This window comes from Rhinoderma darwinii, chromosome 1 (genome assembly GCF_050947455.1).
Source record: "Rhinoderma darwinii isolate aRhiDar2 chromosome 1, aRhiDar2.hap1, whole genome shotgun sequence".
In the NCBI taxonomy this organism is placed as follows: Eukaryota; Metazoa; Chordata; class Amphibia; order Anura; family Rhinodermatidae; genus Rhinoderma; species Rhinoderma darwinii.
Genome location: NC_134687.1, coordinates 324,243,530 through 324,254,762, shown reverse-complemented (window position 1 = coordinate 324,254,762; position 11,233 = coordinate 324,243,530). Strand labels below are relative to the sequence as shown.

The 11,233-nt window shown below is 41.9% G+C and overlaps 1 protein-coding gene across 1 annotated transcript in view; it reads right to left on the bottom strand.

The window, feature by feature from the left end:
- Positions 1-2,619: 2,619 nt before the first annotated feature.
- Positions 2,620-11,233, bottom strand: part of TSTD2 (thiosulfate sulfurtransferase like domain containing 2) — a 48,160-nt gene continuing 39,546 nt past the window's right edge. The window contains exon 10 of the mRNA XM_075825631.1: positions 2,620-6,843. Coding sequence (XP_075681746.1) covers positions 6,614-6,843 — 230 coding nt within the window. The 3' untranslated portion in view covers positions 2,620-6,613. The remainder of the gene's footprint in view (positions 6,844-11,233) is intronic.

The window sequence follows — 11,233 nt, the reverse complement described above, 5'->3', positions numbered from 1 at the left end:
CAGCGTAGCTGCGCGGTTTCAGTAACTCCCATAGTAGGGAATGGCAGTTATGGAATCAGCGTAGCATGCGAGTTACGCTGTTTCCGTAACTACTATTCAGTTCTATGGGACTTACGGAAACAGCGTAGATCAGCAAGATACGCTGTTTTCTTGTTCATGGTCAGAAATCACACGCTTCAGCCACAACACACATAGGTAGAACGGGGGTTTAGGGGGCCCCGTTCTAGAGATAGATTTGGGACCCAGAGGTGGGACCCGCATCTATCTGACATTTATGACATATCCTGTGGATATATCATAAATGCCCTTGATGAAAAAAAAAACTTTTAAGTCGTCATCTGACCTCACTTCGAGCGAGTAGGGCGGGCGGACAGAGCCAAGGAGGGAAAGACACGGCAGCAGCGGCGGTCAGGGTGATGGAGCATGCTGTGACGGGAGTGGACCAGTCCGGTCGCCTGACCTCACGGCACTGACTCAGGTCAGGTGACTGGACTGGTCCACTCTTGGGTTGGCACGCACCGACCTCACTCAGATCGCTGCCGCCATACTTGGCTCTGTCTGCCCTTATCCTGCTCCTAAATGCGAGTGAATAAGGTGGAGAGTGCCAAGTACCGAATGATGTGGCGGCAGCGCGGTCTAAGTGAGGTCGGGCAGGACTGAATGATCTGGGGACCAGATGTTCCCCACCCCTGTTGTAATGTATTAACGTAAAAGGTACATAAATGTATCTCGTTTATTGGTGAAGGATTTCAGTTGATCGTGGTACGCTGTGTGTTTTCAGGTCTAAGAAATGGTTCTACTCTTTTCGAAGGGTTTGATCATATTTATCTCGTTCAACCATGCTAGTATTGTAGGTGCGTCTGTAACTTTCCAGTGTCTAGATATTAATACTTTGGCTGCATATAGAATATGAGGTATTATTGAGGTGTGATTTCAATGTTGATGTGAAGTATCCAGATTGAGCAATATAATTTTTGGAGTGAGGATGACTTGTGTTCGCAATAAAAGTTTAATAATCTTTTGAAGATTGTTCCAGAACCGGTGAATTATGGAGTAAGTAAGCCAAATGTTTATTGGATTATCAGGTTCTGTAAGGCAATCGCCAGCATAAAGGTGATTGACTTGGGTCAATTTTATGTAATAGTTTTTTGTTTTTTTTATACCATTTCGAAATATATTTTTAATGTAATTATTGTATTTGAGAGGATATTGCGATGCAATGAGTTCCTTTTAACAGGTCTACTCAGTTGTGAATGTTTTAATCAGTTTCTCATTTTTTAATGTACAATAATATATCCTGGTAAGATGCCAAAAGTTTATACATTTCCTTGTTTGAGTACTTTGGAACATAAGCTTGAAGAGGAGATTAATTCCTAATATGTCAGGCAGGTACAGGATGATTGAATCCTTTAGGGCATGCCCCACGTGGCGGATTTCCTCCGCAACTGTCCGCATCAATGCCGCACCTAATCCGGGTTGCGGATTACGGCTGCGGATCTGCCCAAAATGTGCAGTAAATTGATGCGGACTAGCTGCTGCGGACTGCGGAAAAAGTGCTTCCCTTCTCTCTATCAGTGCAGGATAGAGAGAAGGGACAGCACTTTCCCTAGTGAAAGTAAACGAATTTCATACTTACCGGCCGTTGTCTTGGTGACGCGTCCCTCTTTCAGCATCCAGCCCTACCTCCCTGGATGACGCGGCAGTCCATGTGACCGCTGCAGCCTGTGATTGGCTGCAGCCGTCACTTAGACTGAAACGTCATCCTGGGAAGCTGGACTGGAGACAGAAGCAGGGAGTTCTCGGTAAGTATGAACTTCTATTTTTTTACAGGTTGCTGTATATTGGGATCGGTAGTCACTGTCCAGGGTGCAGAAACAGTTACTGCCGATCGCTTAACTCTTTCAGCACCCTGGACAGTGACTATTTACTGACGTCTCCTAGCAACGCTCCCGTAATTCCGGGAGCCCCATTGACTTCCTCAGTCTGGCTGTAGACCTAGAAATACATAGGTCCAGCCAGAATGAAGAAATGTCATGTTAAAAAAGCAAGACGCATCCGCAGCACACATAACATGTGCATGACAGCTGCGGACTTCATTGCGGAATTTAGAATCTCCATTGAAGTCAATGGAGAAATTCCGCCATGAGTCCGCAACCAGTCCGCCACTGCTCCGCAACAGACAGAGCATGCTGCGGACACCAAATTCCGCTCCGCAGCCTATGCTCCGCAGCGGAATTTTACGCATCGTCTAAACGAACACTTCTAAATTTAAGTGGAAGTCAATGGAGAAACGGCTCCGCTGCGGATTAACGCTGCGGAGTGTCCGCAGCGGAATTCAAGTGAAATTCCGCCACGTGTGAACCCAGCCTTATAATTAAGTATTGTTGATCTTGGCATTTGTAGAGAGGTAATGATTTGTTTAGGTATAATGTTATTGTTGTTTGTTAGGTAGTGTGCAGGAAGTGTGGCTGCTATTACTCTCTATATTCTAAACTTGGAGAACAGGACCAGGGAAATTCAGCATTTCGTATTGTATTTTAGGGTGGCTGAGGCTTCAAACACCCAAATACATATCACAAATGCATTACAAAGTCATTAATAGCCTTAAGAGACGTTAGGTTAACAACAGTTTGTTTTAATTAAAAAACATCAAGTATAAGCATTGCACAAGTGGAAGGCAGAATCAAGCAAGTACTCTTTATAGCATGATAATAACTTACAATCAGTACATTAAAAAATTCACCCTAGCATTAACATCTGTTTTAAAGTCAAAAGAAAAGGATGAAATATTTTCCGTTCCCTAACAATTCTTAACCCCTTAACGACATTGCACGAACATGTACGTGGCAGCTGTTAAGGGGAAGTATGGAGCGGGCTCACGGGCTGAGTGTGCTCCATACTCAGCAGGTGTCGGCTGTGTAATACTGTCGACACCTCACCGAAATGGGCGTAATAAAAAATCACTTTGATTCCGCCCGTTTAACACCTTAAATGCCGCGGTCAGTCGCGACCACAGCATTTTAATTGTTAGAGTAAGGGGGCAGCCCCCTCCGACGTGCCATTGCCCCCCCCACTACGCAAATGCTGGATGCCGATGGTCGTCATGGCAGCCTAGAGGCCTAATGAAGGCCCCCAGGTCTGCCATCTTTGTGCTCCTTTGAAGCCCTGCCTATGGCGGGGTTTCGAAGGAGACAGTCAGTATAGCGATATACTGCAATATTTTAGTTTCAGTTAAGCTAATACAATTATAGCCTATTGATGACAGATAATTTACAGGCTATACTGGTATCTGTTTAATGAATACGGCATGGAAAGGATCATGAGAGATCATCCGAGAAACTGATAACATTATAATCTATGGTGGCGGATGCCACTGCTAGGCATCCATGACAGCCTCTGATTAACGTATACATCAGGAACTTTTCCCAGCGTACATAGGCAAAAAACGTGATGTGAACATAGCCTAACTGTAAAGAGCAGATAAACTGCTGACCTTTTCTTAGGGCAACAATCTGTTTTTTAAAAGCAGTGGTGTACTGTATATGAATGGAGAAAATACCGTATGTGATGTTACTCAAATAACGTCAGAACTAAAAAAAAGTTATCAAGATTTAAACTGTGAAATGTTGTTACAAGTGGAACCAAAATCTGCACACTGTAAAAAACAACAAGGCACTTGCATACATTGTCAAAGATAAAAACTGACTGCTGCTTTCTTTGCTATTGTTTGTGTCCAGGGGAAACCATCTCCAATGACAAAGTGGGTAAAACAAGAATGAATCTTCATTGTGTTCATTTTATAGTGGTTTGTCTGCAAAGTTATCACATAAAATGTAATTGATAAAACCCCAGCAACCAATTAGATGTTTGTGTTTATCTTCTAAACCAGCAATTCCTAGTTAGAAGTAGGTGCCTATTAGTTATATAGGTTGTATACATGCAATGCCCTTAGATAAAACTTGTAGGTTTTTATTTAAAAAATTCCCATTGAAACAATACAGAGTAATATAAATCCATACAGAGTGCATTGTCTCCAAGCACATTACATATGTCCCTCCAATAGATGACGTATAGTAACGTTTTTGTGAAGGTTATTTTTTTTCACACACTTCATAATTTCCACAACATATGGTACAAATGTTTCTAGAATCCATGAACAATTATTTAGGAGAGACTTTTAAATTTGACCTATGCTGTATTGTTAAATGATCGCTTGTGCAATTATATATTTATACATTTTACATACATCTTTTATGCTAAGAACGCAGAAGCATAAATGTGTTTTTCTTGTATAATAGATAAGGCATTGGTAATTAATTTCGTTGGTACAAAGCACAATTCCTATTTACCAACAAATATTGGCTGCTTGTTTCTACCACAAGGACGAGGGCAATCTGTAGGTGGCACCTTGTCAGGTCAACAAGAGACATATATGGATCAGTATTACATCAAATAAATAAGGTCCTAGTAGGCGGCAGCTAAATTGAAATTGACCAAATACCCCTGAGGATGCCATCTCGATGAAACATTTCGGGTGGGCTCTGTTAAGTGTTTATAATCACACTACATGTTCTGTGTCATGAATACTGGGGTAGCGATCTGCAGACGTTCTCGACCAATTCCAAAGTGGAGGTAGCGCTCGCGTTCTATTTCTATACAAGTTCTCTATTCCCAGAGCATCTAGTGGTATTTAAAGTGTAGGCCAAGTGAATTTAATAAAGGATATAATTTTTAGTATGAGTGTATGTAGTTAATTAAGTGTGGTACAGCGGGAAAATAGGGTTTGTTGCCTATAGGAAAACTGTAGCAGTCAATATACCTAATTTAGCACCTAGAGGTAACACCATTGTACAGGTATGTCGGAGGTGGAACATTGTGCTGTATTAAAGCGGAGAACTGTAGCCCAAGTATATTCCAAAAATGCTCCAAATCATGTATACTGCTGTTTTCTTATCAAACTGTTATGGTAGGTACATTTTAAATGACAAACATGTGCAGATATTTTGCTAGGATTCGAACAATACTTGTATGGTCCTGTATATTGCTTGTATTGCCCTATATTTTGCTAGGATTAGAAGAACACTTGTTTGGCCCCGCGTAGGGCAATAATAGTTTAAAACTCTAATCTGAAATGTTTACATTTTTCTACCTCATCACTGATGGCACTCAGTTTCTATGTTAAAAAAGGACTATACAGTTTCCATATGAGCACATTACTGACTTTTATATTTGTTAATAGTCATATAGGAAAACTTAATTAGATGTGCACAATCAGCGATGTATTGCTTTGATTAAACCTAATCTTGCTACAATCGTCTCCCTGCAAAACTGTCCAGATTATATAGGAGGGTCAATCTAAAGCTACGTATGAATGCGAATAGAAAAATTTGTTTTGAAACCTTTGTCAACCTGATGAAAGTTGTGAAACACACGCCCAAGTGTCCCCTGGGGTGAATTCTCCCATTGCACCATGTCTGCTACAGGTATTTGATTTATAAAAGTATTACTTATATTCATTTGGGGATTCATTCTGGACATATAGCCCAGTTTGGATGAGCCAGTATTATTAATATTAAACCTAATACTCTTGCTTGACTGGTTACGATGGTGGATTTTTCCCCAGGATGTTTTTAATTATGCTTTTAGTATGTATTTCTTTTGGGGGATATATTAGTTTATTTGCATGTAAAATAAAGATTGATACTTTTCTAGACTATTGATTTTGTCACATCATTATAAGCTTGGACGATATAGGTCTAATTAGTGTGGATTTTTGTCCTGTTGCTTTGAATATTGGTAATGTTCGGAAAATATTTAGGTTAATAATTTGACTTAAAATATATAAAATTTCTATACATGAATAATTAAAAGGTATTATTGTTGGGAAGTGAGATTGTATGGAGACTCACTGCTGAATATCTTTGTCTATATTGAAGACATGCATATACAAGCTTCGGAGCTTTCACAACCGCTGTTATTTGCTGTTGAAATTACAAGCTGTCATCGGTACTACGCAAAGAACTTTTCATTTTCTGCCTAGTCTTACGAGATCCAACAAAGAATTGCAGGAATGACGTCCTTATTGGGTCAAATTATATTTTAAGCTGGTGCCATCATATTCATACACATTATATGCAGCCCTGAGAATAAGCGGCTCCAACCTGTTATTGAATAGATCTGCTTATATATTAGTTGGACTGATACACATCGTCCATTATGTGAATTAACTTGTTTAACGAATGCATTATTACATGGTAAACATATATTTATTTTATGGTTATTCTTAAATACTGTAATAAACCTGATTTAGTTACCTGTTTATGGCTTTGTAAATGTATTAAATAAGATACTATTCAGAAAATTGTGCAAACTTGTTAAAGCACTTACATTTATTCCTAACTTTCCACAGTGCTAAGATTTTAAGTAGATCAACTAATTATATTTTGATTTCCTCACATTAAAAAAGGCATGTTAATATTTATGCACATGGCAAAACCACTTAATAAAGCTGCAGTAAAGCCTTAAATTGCCTCTGTAGCTCTGTAACTTTGACTGGCATTTCATTTTTGTACAAAAATTGACTTGAAGACCCAGTGATCAAAGACACTTCCAGTTAGACCTTTTCTATCGGAATCTTGGGTCTCATTTCTGTGCATTCACATTCTTCTTTGATTTGTTGCTTGCACAAATCAGTGTGTGTCTTGATCCCTTTCTCTTGGCAGGTAGGACAGCATGCAGTGAGGCCTTCCTCATGACATATCAAGCAGGTCAGGACCAACTGGCAGCATCGAGGGGTGGAACATAATTTGTACTTGTCCCATGCAGTGCCACAGTAACGACAAGCTAATCAAAGAAATGGACAAAGAAGATTCAAAGTTAGTCAAAAGGACCATAGAAAAATACAAGTTACAGCCTCGTTTTAAGAAAGAAACATATTCGGAAAAGTCAAGCAATGACTGTGAAAGACCATCGAATTCTCACTTGTCTTGTCAGAATATTCTAACCAAAAACCCCTACAGAAATTTTTCTAGAATGAATCTATTCTTACCTACAAACCTATATACAGTACTGCTAAAGCTAGCAGGCACTACATTTTACCACAAAGTTGAGATTTTTGTCAGAGGATGCCAATCTTGTTGAAATCCACCACCTATCTCATGTCTATGGTGCCTGCCTTATGGACCCCTTAAATGTACTTTGAGGAAATAAAATAAAAAAGTCCAATAGGCTGGATTTTAACCTGCACGATTTTTGTCCCCTGAGAAATAAAATAGCTCTAGATGGTAGCCACTAATTCCCCAGTGCTCAGATGTTTGGCAGCCACTTATTCCCCAGTGCCCACTGAAATAAGCATGCACGGTCAGCCGAGTGCATGTGAATGGGTTGTGTTGCAAATCTGGAATGGAACCATTTTAGAAAAAAACGTCAAAGGGATTCAGCAGTTCTATCTCAACTGATCAGATATTAAATGCCATATCTAATCCAACATTCTATGTTTTTGGTGGACAAAATAGGATTTTTGTACTCACCCAAAAATCTATTTCTTGTTGTATTCTTTTGTGGGCACAGCACCATGAGTATGGGCCCTTGCCACAAGTAGATTGACACTAGGTATGATCAAGTCATGTCTCTGCCCAGGCAGGCCATACCCTTCCACAGACACTGCCTTAATCAGTTTGTACAGTAGCAGAAGATAAAAAACAAAACATGTCCATGGTCCTGAGAGAAAACCAACCAGCAGTCAGAACAACAGGTCCTCGGCTTGTAACTGCCTTGCAAGCGAGCGGGATTGGTGTACCCCAATGAATACAATGCTAAAAAGATTTTACGGTGAGTACAAAAATTATGTTTTAACGTTTATATCATTGAGGGACACAGAACCATGGGATGTACTAAAGCAGTCGCATAGGGTGGGAAGAAAACAAAATGAAAAAGCATAGCCATGCAAGCTGTCTAACACACAGCAGTCTGCAAAACCTTGCGACCCAGACTGGCCTCAGAAGAATCTATAGAATAAATCTGGGAAAAATATGGTGAAGGTGTGCACTGAAACCCAGGTAGCAGCTTTGCTGACCTAAGCAACTGAAGCTTGATGCTTGACCACCCAGGAGGCACCAACAGCCATAGTAGAATGGGCAGTGACCCTAAGGCGAGATCCTTTACCCTTGGACTGATAGGCCTTCAAAATTACAGAACAGATCCAATGCACAATGGTGGCTTTGGACACAGCCAGTCCCCTGCATAGTCAGTCCTTCAGTACGACCAAAACAACTTCGCAGCCAGATAAATGCGGAATGCTTTCGCCATTTCAAGGCAATGCAAAGACCGCTTCTTTGGATAAGTTAAGATGGGGAGGAGCAGAAAAAAAGGCAGAACAATCTCTTCATTGATGTGGGAGGCCAAGACGACCATCGGGAAGAAGAATTGGAACAGGCCAGAAAACTACCTTATCTCTATGAATGACCAAAAAGGGATACTTTCAGGGCAAGGCAGCCAGTTTAAAAACCCACCAAATGGAATTGATGGCCACAGAAAGGCAAATTTCCAGGAAAGGAGACTAAGCAAAATATCCATCAAGGGTTCAAAAGGAGCAACCTGAAGAGCCACCAAAGGACTAAATTGAGATCCAAAGGCTCAGCAGGATGCTAGAATGTAGGAACCCGCTGCAGGAAAAGTCTACACCTGAGAGTGAAGGGGCAGAGTTCGCTGAAAAATTATGGAAACCTGACCTTAAAGGGATGACCAAACAAGTCCCAGATCAAGGTCTGACTGTAGAAAGGACAAGATCCTAGAAGTGGCACATACCATAGGATGGAAGTTTACACCAGGAGAGGAATGTTTTCTACCTACGGTTGGCTGATGTTTTCTGGCCTTCAACATGATCTGGTTGACTGGCTTAGAGAGGCCCCGGGCCCTAAGAACCTCAACTTCAACAGCCACAACATTAAATGTATCTCATGTAAAGAGGGGTGAAATAATGAACCTTAGGAAATAAAGTTGGGTCAAGATGAAAGACTTCACTCTTGAGCATCCTCGCCAGGAACCGTAAAATAATTTGAGAGGACTCTAACAGAGCCGATCGACTCCTGGTGCTGCCTTGGTGGTTCAGATCGGCAACCCCCGTAAAATTATCCTGACCGAGTGACCCTGGATAAATAGAGTCCAATAAGAAAGGGCCAGGAAGATTGCCCTCAGGTCCAGATGGTTGATGCATAAGAAAGGCCCCTGAGTCGACCAAGTGCCCAGAACTGTGTGGGACCCAAAAAACAGCTCCCCACTGGACAGACTGGCATCTATTGCCACTGGATGGACCGTCCCACTGAGATGGTCGGCAAGGTGTTCCACAAGTACAACTCCTGATGAATCGGAGAGGGCAGTGAAATCAACTTGTCCTGTGACCAAATCGCTCCCTGGATCTGAAGTGTAATTGCGAATAAGTAACTGCCTTGAAGGTCGATATTAGCCTTCCTAGCACCTGCATAAAAAGCAGATGGAAGTGGGAGTGTTTAGTCAAAGAAGTACCTCTTCTGCCCAAATGATCTTGATCTTGTCCCCCAGGAGATCGACTCTCGGCGACCTGGTGTAGAAGTTCATTCCCAGAAACTGCATGTTCTAAGATGGTACCAGGGAGGATTTTTCTTCATTGATGATCCAGCCAAACCTTTTTAACGGGTCAATAGTGATCCGTCTGGAGGGTGCTTCCACCAGATCATCACCCATTTCATGTTAAAACCTTCGTACGCAGATTAAGTGGTTCAGCACCATCAGATCCGGGATTAAACAGACAGACGTATGTTTTTGGTACTGTGATGAGATTTGAGAAGAAAACCCTGAAAACATTCTGCCAGATGAACTGTAACGATAACCTTCTGCATGAGTAGGGCGCAAACAGCCTTGGAAAAAGATTGAAGGGTGATCTTCCTCCCAAATCCTGACATCGTCAACATGGGCTAACCATGTCTCCTGAAAGGAAAGCAGCCCCCCTACTCAGACAGCCAACACTAGTGGGGAAACACCTTCAGATTAAAGATGTCTTGGCCGATGAGGGCTCTGGACCTTAGGGCACTGTAGCCGACCAGGTCCGCACTAGAAGGAAATGGCGTCCGGGCTCGGGAGAACAGGCAGTCCTCTTGACTGGTTTCTGAGAAAAAAAAAACGAACTCTCGGAGAAGGCAGTAAGAAAGGAACGAAACCTCTGACTACCACCAGTTGCCACGGAAATAAATTCCAGATGTCATCCAAAAGGTCTGCTACTGAAAAAGGAAAGGCCAACGAGGACTTTTTTTGAAAGCCCGATTAGCTGCCTAAGGGCTAGGTCACACAGAGTATTTTGCCGCTGTTTTTGACGCAGAAACCATGTTGGAAACAGTGCCAAAAAAGACCAAAATCGCCTCCCATTGATTTCAAAAGAAGCGACATTCCCTTTCTTCGGGCGTTTTAGTCTCCTACCTCCCACTGAGATCAATGGGAGGCAGAGAAAGCGGTTTTGGCAATGTTTTTTTGCCCGTGAGGCAATTAATGACCGTGGCCGAAAAACGCCACAAAAACCGCAGCAAATGTTCTGCCGGCAGGTAAAAATCTGCCTCAAAATTCCTGAAGGACCTTTGAGGCACATTTTTCCGCCTACAAAAAAAAGGGGACTTAGAGTTCAGCCCAATGGAACCCCGGATGGCAAAAAAATTTGCCGAAGCACGGGCATTTAAGTGGTTTGAGTCAAGGGGAGCCTCAGAAAAAAACGTTGAGGCATGTACTGAAACACTAGGTTAGCCATATCCTGTTGCGATGCATCATCCGAGATAGAATAATGCAAGTGTTTACTTCAAACCGAGCAAACCTTACTCACCCAGATGGATGCGAAGGCTGGGTGCAGGGCAAAATCTGCAGCCCAGAATGCAGACTTGGTCTGGAGAACCAGATTCTTGTCAAGAGGATCACCGAGTGATGCCGCATCTGACAGTGGGTTGGTGGTACCCTTAGACACCGAGAAATAGACCATTTAGAGATCAGTTCTTCCTGAAAAAGAAACAGAGTATTAATCCGTTTTTAAAACAGACGCCTATTAGTATGTTTCCATTCCTTGCGCAAAATCTCCTTTAACTCGCTTTGGTTTCTAGAAGGGTTCTTCTTCCTGAGAAGGGTTGATGGGATCATCTTTTACACGAAAGGTGTACCTGACAGCGCGTATCAACATCTGCATGGTCGATGTCAGTTGTGATTCCTGCTCAGATTCTGA